The sequence below is a fragment of the Asterias rubens genome, chromosome 3 (genome assembly GCF_902459465.1).
Source record: "Asterias rubens chromosome 3, eAstRub1.3, whole genome shotgun sequence".
In the NCBI taxonomy this organism is placed as follows: domain Eukaryota; kingdom Metazoa; phylum Echinodermata; class Asteroidea; order Forcipulatida; family Asteriidae; genus Asterias; species Asterias rubens.
Genome location: NC_047064.1, coordinates 3661727 through 3684429, shown reverse-complemented (window position 1 = coordinate 3684429; position 22703 = coordinate 3661727). Strand labels below are relative to the sequence as shown.

Sequence of the window (22703 nt, the reverse complement as noted above, 5' to 3'; positions counted from 1 at the left end):
CCTGCCTAACACAACTACCCAGGAGAGATTCGAACCCATAACCTCCGTATTCTAGATCAGTATGTCTTAATAACCAACCTCCATAGTGTTCCCGGTGACAGCATGACAGTTCAAAGTCCTGTAATTAAACAGCGTGAACCGTCACAAACAATTAAGACACGATGACTCGCTGTTTTAAACCAATGCACGGTATGGCATGGTGCCCCCCCCCCCCCCCCACCACCGTGTCTTCATTGTGGTATGGGATCTTCGGGATTATTGAGAGGAATTAAGGTGGAATCCTTCTGTACTTAAAGACAGTGGACACTAATAGTAATTGTCAAAGACTAGTCTTCACAGTCGGTGTATCTCAACATATGCACTAAATAACAAACCTGTGAAAATTTGAGCTCAATCGGTTGTCGAAGTTGCGGGATGTTAATGAAAGAAAAAACACCCTTGTCACACGAACTTGTGTGCTTTCAGATTCTGGATTTCGAGACCTCAAATTCAGAGGGAGCCGTTTCTCGCAATGTTTTATACTATCAACCACTCCATTCTCGTAATCAAGAAAGGATTAATGATGATAATTATTTTGTGTAATTAAGGAAAAGTGTGCGTTAAAATGTGGGCAAATTTTGTATTCGTTTGTTTTTTCACATACCAAATAAAGTACTGTTTTACTTAATTTGTGACAAAATCATATAGAACATTAACCTTCACCTAAAATCATTCTTCAAAGTCCGAAACAAAAGAGGCCAATATCTTGGTTCAGACATCTTGTTTCCTTTTCTTCCCTTGAGGCATGGTGGACACTATAGGAGTGCACTGTTTGGTTGGGTGAATACAGATAAATTTATCCAAACCTAACTAACAGTGCCACAGTTTTGTGCCACCTTGTCTCAAATTGGCTAATTTGAAGTCCACCATAACCAACCATAACATAGCCAGACTGAGTCCAACCGTCATCAGTGACGTCACTGTTTTTATCATTGCATCCTTGGGGGAGAGGTGTCAACGTTCATTTAGCGGCAACAGCGCTCTGGTCACGTGACCTCAAGGTTCACCAGAGTTGGCGTCCAAAAAACTCAACGGACACCGCAGCCCGGTATGTAACCAACAGAGTGTTCTTTAACGTGTCAGCCACGGCAACAGTAACGCCGCTAAAAAGCACGGTTTCTGACACCACCACCCCTACCAAAAATCTGATTTGTGATCGTGGGTGCTTGGTCGTCACATTGAGGGTGTCAGTGAGCGTGTGTCAGGGACCTAACTCAGCGGGACAGGAAGGACCGATTCACCCGTTAGTGTGACGCCACCATTCAGCTTCTTGGTTTCGTTGTGGACATAATAATAGTGGGTATTTATCCGAGAAGTGCTCTCATAGTGGCGCGAGCCTCAGCTGTCTTTAGGCTAGACTTGACCGTCAACGAGGCAGCGTGAGTAAACCCTTGTCATTGTAGAAGTGTTTCCACCGGAAGAGAACCAGAAAAAAAGGTGCCCTTGTTTTCTGTTCTGAAAATAGAAGTCATAGAATTGTTTACTTGTTCCTTTTTGGTCACTTCACAATGTAGGGGTATGTTTTTTGTCCTTACTCAACGGCCAGGAAATTGCAACATTTTTAGGTGGAGTTCGTCGGATGTCTTGCGTCAAAAAGTATTAGTTCGTTGTTAACGGTTAAACAACATTAGAAGTGTGCACTTCCACACGATTCCTTCTGATAAACTTATCGACGGGGGTAGACAAGGGGGAGAATGTGAGTACACGTCAATCTAGTTTAGTCTTATCATCACTCGGAGCTCAGTCGAAGTATCATCGGCTAATGACCTAACAAGCCAAGGCATCAGTGAGAATATAGGGCCGGGTTGAGACCTCGAAGGAAATAACCCGAATTGCTTGTATTAAGTAAACTCCTAAGAAGGAAGAAAACTTTGGATTATCGCGCGTCTAAACCTGGCAGGTCCGTCGATCAATCTACGTCTCATCTCAGACGGCGACTCCCCGTACATGGAACACGCCAATAAAGTGTCCACCAAAAACTGCCAGGTATTAAGGGAGTAGGACCTAAATGGGGGCACGGCATTCCGAGAGAACGAGATCATAGTCCGACCAGCCATGTCGACGGATAGCGAGACCGAGAGGCGCGTCAGCAGCACCGATGATGATAGCGGCCACGAGTCGGCCAGCGATCTCTCCATACGGACTAAATTCACGAACTTCTTCATCGATAACATACTCCGGCCGGACTTCGGCAGGATCAATTATGAGGAGGACGAAGGTGAAGACGGAGACGGGGAGGAAGATGTCGTCAAGAGGGACGAGTATCAGGAGAGGAAGCTAGAGAATAAATCTTGCGGGAAACTGAGAACGGGAGAAGTGGTGAAAGAGAGTACAACGAGAAAACAAGACCACTGGCCAGCATGGGTGTACTGCACGAGGTATTCAGATAGACCGTCATCCGGTAAGACCTCATCCTTCGTTTTCTTAATACTCAAAATATTAATAGACTTGTAAATATAAATGTTGAAATTACTCCATTTAAAATAGTATGGCTGAGCCAATATTACATTTAAGCTTCAAAAATTGAATAAAGGTTATTCAAAAGGTATTCATTTTGACTGAACAAGTTAAGAAAGTACATGAAACTTTAATTTTGTTTAATCAAAATTATGCACCGTACTATACGTGAACTGTAACATGGAAAGTGGAATGTCTTAAAACGTTTGAGTAATCCTAAATAATATAGCACTCGGATACTATCGATTGAATGTACAGATTGTTTTTCTGACAATAATAATGCCGATTTTTTTTTTTATTATTAAGTTATAACCAGTATAGCTCATATCAAGTCCTACCTATACCACAAGCCACCGTAATCTTGAATATTTCAACTTTGAAGGAAGCAGCAAGACTTAGCTTATCGTTCGTTGGCATGCAAATCGTTTAATATTTGAGTACATCTTAATACTAATGAAAATATTTAAAAGAACATTTCCTTCTATTTTAAAAGAGGAAATAACACCCATGCCAATTCCAGGCTTGTTGAAATAGATTTGTCGTTCATCCAACATGCTCAAAATGTGTTGATAAGTTCGTGCCAATGTACCGCAAATTCGAGTTTTGCCATTGGTTACAATGTCGATTGATAGCGCAGGATAACAAATTAGAAATAAACATAAATCTTTGGGCTACATTAATTGTTTACAACAGATGTTTACAGAAGAGCAAACCAAATCCAATCTGATATAGTTTTCAAGCAAAAGAAAAGACGATCGGTGAAGACTCCAGCAAATTATATTGTTCATTAATTAAACGGTTCAAGTTTTATCAAGGATTTGTCGCTCGTTCATACATGTACTTATTTAAATTGCTCCAATCGAAATAGACAGTTGTTCGCTGGTCATCAAGTGCAATTTTCTCAACGTTGACATTATTTTTCAGGCAGAAATGATATTCTCTGGTGAAATATTTGCTATATTGTTTCATTGATACTATTGCAATTGATATTATTTCATACTATAACCAGTGACCTTTCAGACTGAAACTACAGAAACTTTTACTTACAAAATATTTTACTTCTTATTTTTATAGTACGTTCATTTAAACAATACTTTGTATTGTCCCACATACAACAGCGTATCACGCAATTTATAACTTAAAGCAAATAACTATAGTGTACACAGATCACTAGCTCCTGCAAATTTTCCAATATCCATGCTTTCTTTGTTATTAGATGACAATCGACCGGTTTTCCCACCAAAATGACGAAATTTAGGAAGGATAGGGGCCTGTACTCGTAAAACAATACCCATTAACACTTAGTGAACATTTGACCATGACACAGTTTAAACTTTGGTGTTTTATTTTTTATACGCCAAGATGTTTTTTTTTCTGCAACGTCATTATGATATGTCAATAACAATTACCCATTGTAAACTCTAACCAGAGAAGTTCTATGTTGTGCTGAGTTGATCCGCCCAGCTTTGGCAAAAGCATAGATTGATTGGTCTTGAAATTTGATTAAATCTTAACTACTCTAAACGAGCCTCAAGACACGTGAGAAGACTAAGGGAAGCAGGCAGAGGCTTAAAGGGTCTGTATGGTACGTTTGGTATTGCCTCTGGAAATTAATGGAAACACAAACCTACTTGGCGGTTAGCAGTACAACAACCTTTGTTTGGTAATGACTCTGGAAATTTAAGGCACTGGACACTATTGGTAATTGTCAAAGACCAGTATCTCAACATATGCATAAAATAACAAACATGTAAAAATTTGAGCTTAATTGGTCGTCGAAGGTGCGAGATAATAATGAAAGAAAAAACACCCTTGTCACACGAAGTTGTGCGCTTTCAGATGGTTGATTTAGAGACCTCAAATTCTAAACCTGAGGTCTCGAAATCAAATTCGTGGAAAATTACTTCTTTCTCGAAAACTACGTCACTTCAGAGGGAGCCGTTTCTCACAATGTTTTATTCTATCAACAGCTCTCTTTTGCCCGTCAGCAAGTAAGGTTTTATGCTTATAATTATTTTGAGTAATTACCAATAAGTGTCCACTGCCTTTAATGACAATACAAACCTACTTGGCGGTTAGAAGTTCAACAACTTTTTGTTTGGGAATGACTCTGGAAATTATTGGCAATACAAACCTACTCGGTAAGAAGTACAGCAGCTATGGATAGTGTCATACATTTTGAGAAACATTTCACTTAGAAGTACCGCAGTTATGGAATGGACAAAATATAACTTTTTGTTTCACAAACTTTGAATCTAAGAAGCGTTACTGGCAGCGTTCCTCAGTTTGTGTATTCCAAAAACAGATTATTCTTCCTGCGTGAACATCTTTGCATTGGATTTTCAGCGATATGAATTTTTCACGGGGTAGTTTTATGGCATTATTTACAACTAAACGGGATTGAACAACACAGTGGGTTCCATTACCAAACAATACACAACCCCTAGCAGCTGGAAAAAAACAATGGAGGTTTGATTTGTCTGACTCTCCTGTTTCCTAGACTGAAACAACGTCAACAACTAAGTGAAAATATTTTAAAACCCAAAAGACAATGCGATAAAGATCTACGCTATTTTCACAGTTTTGGAAGAGCTCTAAAATGAACAATAAAATACAAAAGTTAATTGAAGCGTTGTGCATTTTTGGAAAGAGAATAACTTTACAACAGCCAAGCTAGATTTATACTGTGCGTTTTCTTGAAAACTTAAACTCTACTTTCTACAAATGAACACCAACCACCACTCATTCTTGATACTTCAAACCGCAGCAACGATTGTAAGATAAATGTCTGTTTTCGAGGGGGTCTTCAATCCTGCAGACTGTGTCCATTGTCTGCCGTGTAAAAGGTGTCAGGAGTGTCACTGTGCAACTCATCGTATATGATTATTTCCATGTCTCATTGTTAAACAAGGACTTGATAAATTGCGATGTCGGTTTTTTTTATTCCCTCATCTCGAAGGTATAAATTCTGAGGCAACTGTTTAAAGGCACTGGACACTATTGATAATTATTACTCAAACAAATTTTCAGCATAAAAACTTACCTGGTTACGGGCAATACAACATTGTGAGAATTGGCTCCCTCTGAAGTAACATAATATTTCTGGGAAAGAAGTAATTTCTCACTCAAATAATAAAATACTTCAGCTGAAGTATTTTGTTATGCATCTGCAAGCACACAAAGTAATCCAACACCCTTTCATTATTCTCTTGCAAACTTGATGACTAACAAGGCCCAATATTTCACAGCTTTGTTATTTTGCAGATGTTGGGATACACAAATTGAGAATACTGGTCCAGCCGTCGGTTTCACAAAGAGTGAGGACTCGTCTTATCTTGAGTTATGACGAGTAACTCGGGCCTAACTTAGGATTAATCTTAAGGTCTGCATGCTACAGTGCAGGGTTGGGACTCGTCCTAAGTCCTAAGATTAGTCTTAAATTAGGAAGAGTTTTGTGAAATCGACGGCAGAGCCTGGACAACCAAAGGTGACCAGTGCCTTTAAGGACCTCGAAAAAACACACCAGTAAAAAAAACAGTTTGTTGAACAACACTTTCATTATTCAGTCAAGAGAACATCACTTCTCAATTTCTATATAAATATTTATGATATTTTGAGCGAGCGTCGAAAGCCAGAAGATTTTGAACTAGACAAGTGGAAGTTTTCACAGATTGTGGCGGCATTTTGGTGCTGTTTTGGGGGTAGATCACACGAGCTAACACACCCGTCTCGACATGATGCATGCGGCGTTCCGACTTGGCATTTTGTGTAACATCACAACTATGTCTGGCTATTCAAAATCATGTAGTCACATTGGGTGGGTGAGGTGACTGACATTATGAGGTGGTGCTTGACCATACATTTGTACTTAAAGGCAGTGGGCACTATTGGTAAGTGTCAAAGACTAGCCTTCACAGTTGGTGTATCTCAACATATGCATAAAATAACAAACCTGTGAAAATTTAAGCTCAATCGGTCATCGAACTTGCGAGATAATAATGAGAGAAAAAAATACCCTTGTCACACGAAATTGTGTGCGTTTAGATAGTTGATTTCGAGACCTCAAGTTCTAAACTTGAGGTCTCGAAATCAAATTCGTGGAAAATTACTTCTTTCTCGAAAACTATGGCACTTCAGAGGGAGCCATTTCTCACAATGTTTTATACCATCAACCGCTCCCCATTACTCGCCACCAATAAAGGTTTTACGCTAATAATTATTTTGAGTAATTACCAATAGTGTCCACTGTCTTTAAAGGCATGTTTTGGACACGTTTGGTAATATTGTGAAAGACCAGTATTCTCACTTGGTGTATCCCAACCTATGCAAAATAACAAACCTGTGAAACAAAGCTGTAAAACATTGGGCTTTGTTAGTCATCAAGTGTGTGCTTTCAGATGCATAATACAATTTAAAAGGTTTGAAGTCATTTACTATTTGAGTGAAAAATTACCTCTTTCTCAAAGACTACGTTGCTTTAGAGGGAGCTGTTTCTCAAAAATGTTTTATACTTTCAACATCTCTCTATTGCTCGTTACCCAAGTAAAGTGTATACGCTAACAAGTATTTTGAGTAAACCAATAGTGCGCATGCCCAGTGCCTTTAATCACGTTATTACAAAGAACAAGAATAAAAAAAACAAAAAAACTTTGACAATAACCACTTGGCCGATAATTCTGAAACAAAAGGCTCTGCCCAAACTTCACAACATCACGTGAGAAACCACTCTGTCACAGAGTGGATATTGTTGACTGTTCACGACTAATTATAGGAAACACGGTACAGCATTGACCGCTTAACTTCTCCCAACAGTTTTTTGTTTCCCGCCCAAACCTGCTAAACTTTCAAAGATAACAACTCTCATGTGTGTTCGCTCGAACAATTGAATTAAACCAGCGCGCACAATAAACTTCCGTTTGCCGCGTTTAAGTTTTCAGTTTGTATTCTCAAAGCATCTCGTCAACGTCAAGACTTTACTACTACCGGCGTATGCGATCCCACTTCTCAAAGTCATGTCAGCATAAACGAGGTGTACAAACGTCTCAGACAATCAGCAACTACATTACTCAAGACCTCAGTATCAATTAGCATGAACCCCAATGATGTATTACGGGTCTCAGAGTTAGATGTGTATTGCCCGGTCCCTGATATTGCTTTGGTTGGGTTGGGGGTTGGGGGGTTGGGCGAGTGTAGACGCTGTTGTTAACGGATAAGGGCAATTTCCTAAACGCTTTATTTCCCCAAACACAGACGGCATTTATTTACACGACACTTAAATTACAGGGCATTAGTTCAAACATTGAAAGCTGTTTAAATTGGAGTTGCGTGAGAATGTCGGTGGAGATTTTCATATAGAAAGTTCTGTTTAAAGCGTGGGAACACAAAGTTTCTATAAAATCCTCAGAAATACTCCCTGTTTCTTTTTAAATAAAATAAAAACAATTTATTTTACTAAGTTATCATAACCTCCTGTTATGTTATGTTATGTTATTTATAAACAATAATAATGCTACCTCATCGTGTTGAGTTGGATCTTTAGGATAAATAAGCCGCTGTTACTAAATCATTGAATCTTAAATTACTTTTAGATTTTAATTTGTTTTTAAAGCCATTGGACACCTCTGGAAACAGTATTGTCCAAAGGCCCATTCTTCGTGTATCACAACATATATATAAAATAACAAACCTGTGAAAATTTATGCTCAATCGGTCATCGGAGTCGGGAGAAAATAACGGGAAAAACCCACCCTTGTTTCCGCACGTTTCGCCGTGTCATGACATGTGTTTTAAATAAATCCGTAATTCTCGCTATCGAGAATTGATAATTGTTTTAATGTTTTCTCAAAAAGTAATGCAATTCATGGAACAATATTTCAAAAGAAGCCTTTCACCATTACCTACTGTAAACCCTGTAAGTTAATTGTAAATCTGTGAACTTTTTTTTGTTTTTTTTTCTGTGCCGAAAGTGTATAATGGCTTTAAGTGACTTTAACAATGGTTTCGCTGTAAAACACTTCGAAGGAAATTATCACGACTGTTATACGCTAGCATATAATTGATTTTCAAAACGTGTATGTATCAAGAAATTGTGTCCTTTTGTTTGCTGTCCTTGTTGTTAATTTTAAAAGTCTGATATTGTAGGCCTACATTTTGAATAACACTTATTATAAGAAGGCCGCCCGAGAACAAAAGCAGCAAATAATCAGCCGAGTCACTTCTTTTGAAGGGTGATACCAACCATTCTTTCAAGCTCCATGATTTTAAAGGCAGTGGACACTTTTGGTAATTACTCAAAATAATTATTAGCATAAAACATTTCTTGGTATTACGAGTAATGGGAAGAGGTTGATAGTATAAAACATTGAGAGAAACGGCCCCTCTAAAGTAAATGTAGTTTTCGAGAAAGAAGTAATTTTCCACGAATTTGATTTCGAGACCTCAGATTTAGAATTTGAGGTCTCGAAATCAAGCATCTGAAAGCACACAACTTCGTGTGACAAGGGCGTTTTTTACTTTCATTATTATCTCGCAACTTCGATGACCGATTGAGCTCAAATTTTAACAGCATTGTTATTTTATTCATATGTTGAGATACACCAACTGTGAAGGCTAGTCTTTGACAATAGTGTCCAGTGTCTCTAATGGATATAAGAGGAAATACTTTCGTTTTGTAAAAGATACAGAAAGAGCGCAGAATGATATTCTTTTCGACGCCGGTGAAATCACCAGCAGTGAGATAGACACGTTACAGCACTCCGAGCATTATTTATAACTCCACCATATTAAACAAACTGGGTAAATTCTCTTCGCCGTAACACATGAGAGCCGATCATCAATTTCCCAAGCAAGGCGTTAAGACAGAAGTACGGTCATCAGGTTGCCATCTGTGTCGCCTTATTAAGAGAGAGAGTGAGGGAGAGGAAAAAAAAGAGGGGAACATTTGGAAGCAGTTGACAATGCCATCCTTTTCAAGAGCGTAGATTAGACAGGCAATTATTGCTTGTAATAGTTACGCTACAAGGCGCATTGGACCGTATCGGTGTTAAAAAAAAGAGACTCGGTTAGAAACAAATAAAAAGAGAGTGAGTGAGAGTGTGTTTGTGGACTCAAACCAGAATGGTCCAGTGAAAATAAGTCAATACTGCTTGCATCATTAATCCCTTGATTTAGCCGTGATAGGGTCCGTTCAACTCTATTAGCTATGGACAGATGTCTGTGCAGGAGTTACTTCAGCGTGTGTGTTTTACTGTCCTAACAAAAAAGTGATGCATTATGAGTGTATTATAAAATAAAGGAGACTATAAAATACAGCGCTGGTTTTGATATTACCCGGAGTTGGAGCGAGTTAGAGGAGAGAGTGTCACGGGGTATTGGGTGTCGTTCCCCAGGCGAGGTTCTAGCTGTGTTAAGCACGAGGACGGGAACCTGAATTGATGACATTTATGGCTGTTCTGATCGGGCTGATAATTGCAATGTGATTACTGCCGGGGTCCCCACACTACACGTTGGTTATTATTATTATACACTCATTATGTGTCATTCCGTACCCCATTAATTTGATGAAGTTAATAAACCCCTGCGTATGGGTCATTTTAGAGGGCACATGAAATATCACATAATTTAGACTTAAAGGGGGACCAGTGGTCACGAGCAATCAGTATGCCTCACCATGTAATAGAAACAATATCATTTGATATAATTCAATTCAATTCATTTCAATTCAATTGACATTTATGTTTCATGTCGACAGTAACAATTAAGCAAACAGTTGAAAACAAATAACATTGGGTATAAATAATGAAATGTGCATGCCAGATAATTTAACAGCAACACAATGTATAGACATTTCAAAGGTGATAACTATATTTGTGACAATGAATCATTTTGTAAAGCGGCGCACAGCTTTCACTATTATTGTATAAAACAAAATAATAAAACCAAATATGCCTCATAAGTGAACGTAATCTATGTAGCTCACAAGCCTGATGAAACCCGAAAAAAGGGTACTTGCCCCTACTCTTCCACGAAAAGTGTTCTGGGTTAGTTTACGTCACACTAATATTATAATTATTGGTTTATTAAAAATCAAACATAGCAGCCAAAAGGCTGAATTGTGTTTAGGTTTACAATATAAATAAATTAGTTCAAACATCAAAAAACGAGCAAATATACAATAAGATATTAAAAAAATAGAGTAGATTTGAATGCTACCATTCCTATAGTACACGGGACCTGCAACTTAATGTCCAATCCCAATGACAACATATCTTGCTGAAGGCAAAGTGCAACAACCAGGACTCGAACCCACATTCTGCTGATCAGAAACACCACAGAGCCCGAGTCCGGTGCTCCTATAACCACTGGCGCGCGGCACACATCATATTCAACTTCAAGTTATTTCGGAATACAGAATACAGAACTGTTTATATCAGAACGTAAAAAAACACACCACCCAAAGCAATAAAAACTATACGAACAAACAAACTAACAACACAACAAACAAACAAACAAACGAACACCCCAGCGCACCAACACCCAACAAACAGACAATCAAACAAACAAACAAACAAACAAACAAACAAACAAACAAAACAAAAACACCCAAGCATCCGCGTGGCTACGTCACTTGTTTGTAATTCTTCAGAGAAGTCATGTAAAACCTTCTAAACCAAAACTGTAAATTTCTCTTTCCACAAAATCAGCAAAATGAGGTCCATTTTTCGTACCCAGTCCAATATAATGAAGATATTGTTTATTTTACGTACAAGTATTTTTCCACAATGTGTAAGTAGCCTTTCCTCACATGCCTGGTAAAAAAAAAAGTTTAAAGGCAGTGGACACTATTGGTAATTGTCAAAGACTAGCCTTCACAGTTGGTGTATCTCAACATATGCATAAAATAACTAACCTGTGAAAGTTTGAGCTAAATCGGTCATCGAATTTGCGAGATAATAATGAAAAAAAAAAACACCCTTGTCACACGAAGTTGTGTGCGTTTATATGGTTGATTTCGAGACCTCAAGTTCTAAATCTGAGGTCACAAAATCAAATTCGTGGAAAATTACTTCTTTCTCAAAAACTATGGCACTTTAGAGGGAGCTGTTTCTCACAATGTTTTATACCGTCATCCTCTCCCCATTACTAGTCACCAAGAAAGGTTTTATGCTAACAATTATGTTGAGTAATTACCAATAGTGTCCACTGCCTTTAACAAATAGTCTTGCTTCGTGCCGCCTGGTTGTAATTATGGTAAAACACTCTAGTCATTATAAACGTTTGTTGAGTGATCTAAGGTAGAGACGGGCCATTTATTGAAGTTGTCATTTAATAGGAATATTACTCAGAGTAAATGAGGCGTTCTGAATGTTAACCATATCAAATAAATAGAGACTTCACAGCGTGCCGCGACTAAATTTCCATTTTGATTGTAACCATCCATCATAATCATAAAACAAATTATGCTTTTATATTTTACTTTTTGTGTGCGCGTGAGTCGAGTTGTTATTTTTTGTTAAAGCGTGGGTTGCGTGTAGCACAAAATAAGAAATAATGGTTCTGGAACTTATCTAAAGTTAAAGGAACGTCACAGAATTGGTAGAAAACAAAAATCTTGAAGATTACAGATTTACAGAAAACTTTCACGGTCAATTGATGATGATAGTTGAAAACATCCCTTGAAATATTTCTGTCTGAAGTGTCATATTATTTGATGAGAAATAAATAATCTGACTTCGCGTGTGGAGTTTATCGCAGCAATGCAAAAGTTGTAATCGGTTTTTCACTATTCTCTCGTGACCCAGACAGCAGATCGATCTCGAACTTCCACAGGTTTTGTCAGTTAATGTATGTTTATGGTGGATTACATTAAGTACTTACACTACCAGCAACTGTTTGGTTAAAAAAAAAAATTTGTTTCGCCTTAGCTCAAGTCAAATATCTTCAATTTGGGATAAGTTACCGTTTCGTTGATGATCACAATGCGACTAACAATATATAAGGGGTTTCCTTCTTTGTTAAATATGAAAGAATGTACTCACTCCGACGGAACATTTGATAAAAACAATATATTTCTTAACTAAACCTCACCAAGTCAATATGGTTTACCAATAGTTATTAAAGACACAGCGTGTAATTTTGGGGTTCAAATTTTAAAAACACTATAGTTTTCAAGAAAGACAATTTAAGTTTGAAGGTACATCAGCTGGTTTTTTGCTATACTGATTTTTTCAATCAGATTTAATTTCAATGAAAGATTGTATTCGTTCTGTACTTTTTGAATTTCACATAATATAAGAATATTGTCAAACGTGTAGAGAAAAGGTAAATATTCTTGGAAATTGTTCATTGCGCTTCATCGGGGGGTTAATTTTACAGGAAATTGATATAAAAACCATATGAATATGAAATTGATAGAATCCTTCATGCCAGTCACGTCTTAATGATGTCTCCAAGCAGGATGTCGACAAGCATCTAAACCGATGTATCGCAACACCGTGAGAGGTTACTTACTGAGTTAGTTTGCTCCGCGTGTCTTTGGTTTCTTTAAAAGGAAAGTGCATAATTGGTTTGTTTAAAGCCATTAGACCCTTTCGGTACAGAAAAAAAAGTTAACATATTTACAAATAACTTACAGGGTTTACAGAAGGTAGTGGTGAAAGACTTCTCTTGAAATATTATTCCATGAAATGCTTTACTTTTTGAGAAAACAGTAAAATAATACCAATTCTCGATATCGAGAATAACGGATTTATTTGAAACACATGTCATGACACGGCGAAACGTGCGGATTACAAGGGTGGGTTTTCCCGTTATTTTCTCCCGACTCCGATGACCGATTGAGCCTAAATTTTCACAAGTTTGTTATTTTATGTAGAAGTTGTGATACACGAAGTGTGGGCCTTGGACAATACTGTTTACCGAAAGGGTCCAATCGCTTTTAAAGAACAAGTTAACGTCTATCTTTAGTTTTAATTTTACTTCACATCGAATGCAACAAAATATGACACTTTCCATATTGTTTGAAGGGCACTGGACACTATTGGTAATTACTCAAACTAATTGCTATAGCAGAAACACTTACATCTGGTAACGAGTATTGGAGAGCTGTTGATAGATTAAAACTTTGTGAGAAACGGCTCCCTCAGAAGTAACATACTTTTTGAGAAAGAGCACATTTCTCACTCAAATATTTAAAGACTTCAGGCCCGAAGCCTTTAGTAGTTATCTAAAAGCACACAAAGTTGTGCACCAAAGGTGGTTTTTTATTTCGTTGCTGCGGTTATGAAAAAAGGTATCACTTTCTATCTTTACCAATTGGGTTTTGAGGGGCGTTAATACTGCAGTAACGTTTCTCATGTGTATTCCAATTGCGGATTAACCGTCCTACGTGGCGGAACCGCTCCAGATTTTTACAAGATCTCAAAAACGCTACCATGTTTTGAAACTAAACTTTCACATGTTAGTTTTATGGCATCTACAAATTGTATAAAAGATTGAGGCAGTGGGTTCCGATAACCAAACTAAAAGGGAAGGTTACACTATTGGTAATTGTCAAAGACCAATCTTCTCACTTGGTGTACCCCAAAATATGCATAAAATCATTACAAGCCTGTGAAAATTTGAACTAAATTGGTCATCGAAGTTGCGAGAAAATGATGAGAGAAAAAAAAACACCCTTGTTGGATGAATTTGTGTGCTTTCAGATAAGAATAAAAGACTTCTGGCGAAGTATTTCATTATTTTAGTGAGAAACTACCTCTTTCTCAAAATATATGCTACTTCAGAGGGAGCCGTTTCTCACAATGTTTTATACAGCTCTCTAATGCTCATTATCAAGTCAGTTTTTTAAGTTTACATTTGTTTTGGGTAATTACCAAACGGGTACCTTCCCTTTAAACGACCGATTTAAATTTCAAATATTATACGTTTAAAGGAACACGTTGCCTTGGATCGGTCGAGTTGGTCTTTAAATAGCGCTTGTAACCGTTAGAAAGATGTTGTAAAAGTATAATACAATGATCCACACAACCATGCCTTGAAATTGCACGGTTTTGCTTTTACCTCGTCGACTAACACGGTCGGCCATTTATGGGAGTCAAATTTTTGACTCCCATAAATGGCCATGGCCGACCGCGTTAGTTCGCACAGTAAATGGAAAACCGTGCAATTTCGATGCAAATTTGTGTGGATCATTGTATTCCACTTAAAAACATCTTTCAAACCATATGCATTTTATTTTAAAAAAACTGGTTACAAACGCTTTTTTATAGACCAACTCGTCCGATGCAAGGCAACGTGTTCCTTTAAGACTTTACCCATGTTCACCTTCTCCTTCGACAATTCTTTGAAAGTTAAGTATGAATCAAAGTTTCAGGATATAATCTTTGTCATCAACTTCACAAGAAATTACTTTTTGTTCTGCATCATCCATATTTAAAAACCAATCCTGTCGCCTATTTAGATATAATATCACACGCCCAAGTCAATGACAGGACAACGTCAGCCGTTTCCTTGATCAATGTTCATAGCTCTGTGCAAGTTCTTTTGTTTTAAGGTAAATATCCAGAAGCAATATCAGTGATTATTGCAGGTTTGGCCCTAAGTGTCTCCATGATGAGAGACGAATGAGATGTTGGGGGGGGGGGGGGGGGGGGGGTGATGAGGGTGAATAATGATACATCCCCGCACTTTTTTTAGTAAATTAAAGAATGTCTTTGGAAGGTCGCGAAGAGAGCTTTTTCGTTTTATTCATTTTTTTCCTTACGTGCATAAATTCAAAAATGGATTTGATACTTTGTTTTTTTTTCTCCATGTTTTTGTTTTTTTAAGTTTCACCTTTTTTAATACATTCTTTAAAATTAAAAATGACTTTTGAAGATTGCAAAAGAAAGCATTGTAATTTCTCTTACTTTTGATTTCCCTTCAATCTTTTGATATCAATTTTATTCCCGTGTAAAAGGATGTCTCGGTAATTATTACTGTCCTTCGTTAGTATAAAAATGATACCCCATGCTCCAGACTGCGTTGTCTGTAATAAGAGAATTATTATTTGATATCCACACTTAAACAAGGCACAGTAGACAAGCTCAATTTAAAGAGCGGCGTTTGAATGCGGCGTTTACGGTTATCAAGAGTCCAAGTCAGTGTTTCTCGCACAGTTTGACAAAACAGACCTCCAAATACATCAAAATCCCGTCTCACTAAATATTTGACGACTCTGTTAAGTCCATCATTGTATAAATACCATGCACCCATCTATCAATCCACGTCGTTAACGAGAGTTTGTTTTTGACAACACCCGAAAGAAAAGAAACAAGGAGGTTGTCGCGGCGAGGGGTCCGGGGTCCACGAGCCGCGTTGGCCCCCCATCGGTCGGGTACGTGGTTCAAGGTACCCTACTGCGTGGCACCGGCGTGCACCGAGACAAGAAAACTCATCATTTCTCCAACCAATGAGGCAGCACACGTATCTATAAATCACACCTTACGTCAGACTGCAAGCTCGTGATGTACTGATTTATTCATACACCAGACATCAAACTCTGATTTTTTTTCTCTCTCTCTTTTCGCTCTCTCTCTCTCTCTCTTTCTCTCTTGCTTTTACGAGCGTAGGAAGAGAGGCAGAGCTTGCAAAATAAGGGATATGGCCTACGTGTAAAATGAGTCCATCGTGGTTGTTTTGAGGGTTGTTTTGTTGTTGTTTATGTTGTTGTTTGTTGTTTGTTTTTCATTTGTTCACTCCTTCTTCTTTGCCAGTTACATTGAAGTGACAGGACGGTGTTCGTGTTTTGTGTGAGCAGCGATATACATGAAATGGCAAACAAGTGAAAATTTGGGTTTAATTCGTTGCGGGAGTCACAAGAGAAAAAACGAAAAAAAAAACATGCATAATCGGCATGAGGTCCAAACACACACTGTCCCGCATTGTAACAACCTAAATCAGCTGATAATACGTTTGGTAAGCTTTTCAGATAATAATATCATATTAATATCGTAGTCTTATATAGCGCCCGTGTCCACCAAGGCGCTGAATATATACAAACTCCCAGAAAGATGGTTATTACAGTGATGAATTCTGAGACCCAACTATGTAGCACCTTCTAACGGGTTTACAAGGTGCTACGGCGCATATATCACCCACAGCCAGGAACACCGGGCGAACCCCTTCTCTTTTCGATAAGTGCACTGGGATGGGTCACACAACACATGAGATCAACGGCTTGACGTCCCATCCGAAGGACGAAGCAATGGCTAAGTGTCTGGCTTAAGGACCCAAGTGTCACGGCTGGGGATTCGAACCCACACTCTGCTGATCAGAAACACAAGAGTTTGAATTCGGTGCACTTAACCGCTCGGTCACGACACTTCCATAAGATAATAGACCATACATTTTTCTTGAATGTGACTTTATTTCAAATGGAAACATTTCACAGAAACAATTGGTTCTAGTATCAATTTCATTATCAGTTAGCTTTCAGACCAAAATTAAACAATGATGTCTTTACCCTTACCAACCCAGTACAATACAGTAGTTATATAGAAGAGTTTGCGGTAACACCATGTAATAATCTCTAAATGAGTTCAGGTGGTTCTGAAAAGAACCGTTGGTTTAACTCGACGATCAGAGCATACTGATCGAAACGTCGAGTTAATCCAACGGTTCTTTTCAGAACCACCCCAACTCATTTAGAGATTGTTATTACATGGTGTTACCGCAAACTCTTCTATATCTTATCTCCACCATGCAAAGTTTCAAATCCTACTTACAATACAGTTACTAAAACATTAAACTGTGAAAAGAAAATACCACGCTATATCATTGTGTTGCTTGAGAAAAACACTGGGCAGAATAAACATCATGAATAATGTACAGTGTGTCGATATTCAATGTGACTAGAGATGGGGACGGTAGACGTAACTATTTACGTCACTATAAATATGAATAATCACGAATTCGGCACCAAGTCTGGAAAGTGTACGTTCCAAAACAGAACAAAAAGTAGCCTCGTTTATTTTGTGACAGGATTTGTTTCGAAAAAAAAAGTGAACAGTCAAGAGGTTGGTGTTTGCTAACGAGCCTCCCCACAGACTCCTTCATCGGGTCGTTGAGCGCCATAAGCTCCCTGAAAATCCACAGACCGGGGCGATGGGAGTAGCAGCTGTCTGGGTGGGCCGTCGTGACCCCTTGCTGCTCCCCCTCTTCGCCCGCCCGGTCACCCTCCTACTTAGCTCAGTCAAAAAGCCGGTCCGGAGGTTGTCTTCCCTTCACAGACGGTAGCATCATAGAGCAAGGAACCTTTCGGTCTATATGGTGGAATGAAGACACCTCCATCGACCCACGTTTGTCGCCGAGATGAGCCAAGGGGCTGCAGCCCGTGCGCGCTGAGAAACAGTTAATGAAGTTAGTGCCCTGTGGTGTGTAGAAACAATCAAGCGTTGACTTTTTTTACATTCTCTTTTTTTTTTTACTCTTCCTTTTTTTCCTTTTTTTTTCTTAAGTCTTCCTCCCCCCCCTTTTTTTGAGGGGGTGATATTTTTCTATAGGTGGTCCCGGTTTTTGAAACACAGTAGTTACATTGACATAAACCGCCTTAGGACGAGTCTTGCTCCCGTGTTTTTGAAGTCATGCCGGTGGTGATTGCCTGGGTTATATGAAACACCTCCTGTGGTAATCAGCACACGGGTTATTATCCTCGAGTCCCCCCGGAGGCCGATGGCTCGAGAGAGCGAGAGAGAGGGGTAACGCAATCCTCCAGAGGGGTCTCTGACGGTCGCAAACTCCATGCCCTGATGACAATGACACAGCTGGGTTTATTATTGCAAGAGGATGCATAGTGACATACAACATCATAGCACTCTATTTCTTCAGGCGTCTATATTCCTCCTGTACAGAAGTGTGGGAGTTAAATAGAGTTAGACTCTTACAGTTTAGAGTTAAATGTTTAAAGGCTATAATCGATTTGCGTGGTTGTATTTGTCACGATGTTGTCGCCAAGTTCTTAAACGAACCTCATCAAAATGCAAAATTACTATAAAAAAAACAATATTTGGTACAGTTTAGCTTTTTCAAACGTCATACAATCAACTAAAGATATCACGAAGTTGTTTAAACTATATGGTCCCTAATTGTTTTAATTCTACATGATGAAACAATAATATTTGCAAATCTGGTAATTCCGAGCTATGCTTTCAAGAAAATATATGCAATCCTCTTGAAAGCTTTATAATTAAATATCTATTGTTTCAAACCTTATAATGGACGTGATGTTTGGATGTTAACAAGTAATGTTTGAAACCCTCTTGCATATAGCGGTTTCAGTAAAGCCTCTTTTTCCAGCGCCATGTCACAGAAAAACAGTCTTCATGCAACTTGACAGTAATTCATGTTTATTGATAATCAACAAGGCTCGTATTATACCAAATGACTAAAACATCAATGCATTGGAGTAAATAATAGGGCCATGGGAATGCATAAGTTGACAATAACCATACAACAAACCGCCACCACACAAACGCCAGCCCGATCCTATGTAGAGCTATAAAACCGCCTTTTACACAACGCCCAATCTTGAACTCCCAGCAGGACGGGCTGTGTTAAGTCCAAGGGCAATGGCAGAGCGAAAGGCCTCAAGAGACCACTTAGCTCAGTCCCGCTTCAGGACAGTCATTCTCGGAGTTTCCATTATAACGGGTCTCTCGCGCCTGTTACATCGCCGAAAGACAACCCCCACAAATTTTAAAGAGACTGTATTAAGGGGGGGGGATAAGACATTTTAGATATATCAGAACTTTAGGTACTGACCGTGAAGGTGTTTAGCAGTACTGGTGTTATGAAATTTTTCGGCAAAAGTCTGAATTTCATAAACAGATATTTATCAGAGAAATCTTTTAAATTAATTGCATTAGGCATAAATGAAACACGGAGTGCTTCTTACAAATCAAACCCCACTTTGCCATTTATTGTTGTTGTTGATAAAGTGTGGGCATAATAATAAACTTGAGGATCACTTATAATTACATTTTGAAATCAAAATAATCACATCATTACAGTGTTGTACGTTCTTCTCACCTGGCCCCAATTGTCGTGGCTCTGCTTACCGTGTAAGCAAACAATCGGCGCTTGCGGAAGCAGTGAATCCTGCGATTACGTCAAGCGTGTTTCACTTGTGTGTACTCGACGTAACTATGCATTCTTCTCTACACAGCTATAGCGCACTGCCCTGGCCCCAATTTCATAAAGCCTGTAGGCACACAAACTTGCTAAGGATATAAAAGTATTGCTTAGCAGAAACAGGTTACCAGCCAAAATTACATTTAGTTTCCACTCACTGCTGTGGCCGGTGCCCCACTAAATTATTGTCAAGCAGTTTTTTGTTTTGCTGCTTTATGAAACTGTGCACTATAAGTGGAGAATTGTTATCGTTAGTGCAGAATTCGGCGGTAAGCAGAGCCATGAAATTGGGCTCTGAAGAGGGTCTGGAACCTGGAAACATAAATCATACATAGCACTCTACGAGTTAATTAAGTGATTTGAATTTTATGACTTCAATAAAAATGTCTTCATTCCTCTAACCGGAATAATGATGGCGTGGCGGTTATAAAGTCAATGTTGTCACGAATAACAACCCTTGATTTGTTTTATGACATTGGCTTCGAATTTCCCATCCAAGAAAAACAAGAAAAAATGTATAATATTCTGGTGAAGGTCTCAGAGGATGGTTTGTTTTGATGTATGACAGACCTACGGGAGTACTGATCGCTGTTTGCTCTCGACTCGTCAAATTGCCGGTGTGCTTCTGGGGGCGCGAGGAGGGGACGGAATTGGAAAGCTTGCTGTCCGTCCTTGGGAAAAAACTACGGGCTATTATGTTTAACCAACATAGCTGATTTGTATACAGATTTCCCATGGTAATTTACATCATTGGGGACAGTTTTGCAAACCTTGTTTGCTGTTGTGTGGGCTGAGTCCCACAAACTGTATAACACGACAGCATGTCTTGCTATATATTGAGCAACGTATACAAAACAAGTGTCAATGTAAATGCAATGTTGTTTTGGCTCTAGTTCCCCCAAACATAGGCCGTGTCCGAAACGGCGACTTCGGCTACAGCTACGGCTAGATCGCGCGCGTGTGCCTATTCTTCAACACTGGTAGACGCGCTGATCTAGACGTAGCTGTAGCCGAAGTCGTCGTTTCGGACACGGCCATAATGTAGGCCTCGGTAGACTATCTGCTGCTAAAATGTAGGATTCGAACTGCCTCTAGCTATCGGGCAATCTCGGTGGTCTAGTCGGTATTATAGACATCTGCTCTAGAACTGCAAAGGTCGTGGGTGGGTTCTAATCCACACCGAGTGATATGCTTGTAGTTTTGTTCACACAGCTCTGGAAAGTACTGAGTATACATTGCTAACACAAAACACACATCGGTGTTTGTTTGTTTGTTTAGATGATCTTCACATCAAGGGAACCTCCCACAAGGGGATATAAACACCAAGCTGGCAACAACCAATCTCTCTCATACAAACATTGGTTTAACGTCTATGACTATGAATTACACAAATCAAGAAATTATGGTAAAACCAAACCAATAACCTTCAAGGAATGGGGAGACTTTCTTCGAAGTGGTGGAAAGAAACAAACAGCATTAGAACGGTGCAAGTTTGTTTCATACAGTAATTTGCTCGACAGCTAAGAGCAAATTCGATCAATAGTTGGCTATTGTCGACCATTGTGCGATTTTGCCTGGTGGTACCCAGGATGTATTTCATGCATATATTTACGCTCTCCATTGAACATTGACTAGTGGTTAACTTGGTTACTGATCTTTCTGCGAACAGATTTTGAACATTCCTTATAACAAAAATTAAGTTGTGTCTTTCTTTCTTATAATTCATACAGGACCACGAACCAGACGTTTGAAACCACGCGGCTCATCATCCCAGTCCACAACGGACACCAGCGAAGCAGCCAACACGCGCAGAGAGGAAAAGCGCCCTCGCACGGCCTTCAGCGCCCAACAACTCCAGAGGCTCAAACACGAGTTCCAGCAGAGCAACTACCTGACCGAGGAACGACGTCGCGGTCTGGCGGCCGAGCTGAGGCTGAACGAATCCCAGATTAAGATTTGGTTTCAGAACAAACGGGCCAAGATCAAGAAAGCTAATGGGTTAAGGAATTCGCTGGCCTTGCAGTTGATGAAACAGGGATTGTATAACCACTCTACAGTGGCGATAACTGCTGCTACCGCAGAGAATCAACCCAAAGAAAATACGGTCAATTAAGGAATGCCAGCTCATTTATTATTCAGAATACACACGTAGAAGTTTTACGGAACAGTGTGTAGCACGTGTGACGATGATGAAAATTTGACCTATCCCAGGCCTGGTACGTCACGGATGCAACGGAGTCAAGTGCCTCCTTGACCCCTGGTAATTTTTGTGGTGCTCTTGAAATGCATAAGTAGAAACTTACAATTTCCTCATAGGGTGCCATTAATACCAAGGAGAAAATGCCTTGGTGCCCTGGGCCCTTTCAAAGGCGAAACAACAGGACTGCGATCCCATTATGTATCAAAGACACTGCTGTGCTAATTACACATTATGAACATCGTTTGTTTCAAATGCAAGATTGGTAAAGGAAGAGACATCGTTGATTAATTTTAGTCAAGAAGCTTAATGATTATGAGAGTCATACTATGGCAATATTGTTTGTTTCTGTGAAATATTTCCATCTGAAATGAAGTCATAGTTCGAGAAAAATGTGTATCCGAAATGTAACAAAAACCCACAACGGATTTTTGTTGTTACAACCAAAGGACATGTTTACATACTGATAGAGCTGCTTAAGCAGAAAATATTGCTTAACAATTTCTGCTAAGCAGAAATGAGCAGGATACCAGTCACAAATTGTGACATGGTAGTTTAGCTGGTATCCTTGTCCGATTTCACAAAGCAATAAAATTCATCGCAAGACAAATTTTCAGTATTTACCATAGTGATTTGTATTGTGGCATCACACTTTACTTAGCAACTACGATTGATTTGCAGTTACGATCAATCTTATGAAATCGGCCCCTGGTAAGCAAATATTTTTGCGCTAAGCTACTTTTCCTGCTTAAGCAGCTCTATGCAATTGGGCCCAGTGATGACTCACATAACGGATTAAGTCCAAATCTGTACAAATCTGACTTTATTCATCATGGTTGAT

General features: G+C 39.0%; 1 protein-coding gene across 1 annotated transcript; it reads left to right on the top strand.

The window, feature by feature from the left end:
- The first annotated feature begins 1137 nt into the window (after positions 1-1137).
- Positions 1138-22127, top strand: LOC117288568 (homeobox protein engrailed-1a-like). Its single transcript, XM_033769475.1, has 2 exons — positions 1138-2440; positions 21396-22127. Exons 1-2 carry the CDS (start codon positions 2095-2097, stop codon positions 21776-21778), a joined length of 729 nt encoding a protein of 242 aa, XP_033625366.1. The 5' UTR covers positions 1138-2094; the 3' UTR covers positions 21779-22127.
- Positions 22128-22703: the final 576 nt, after the last annotated feature.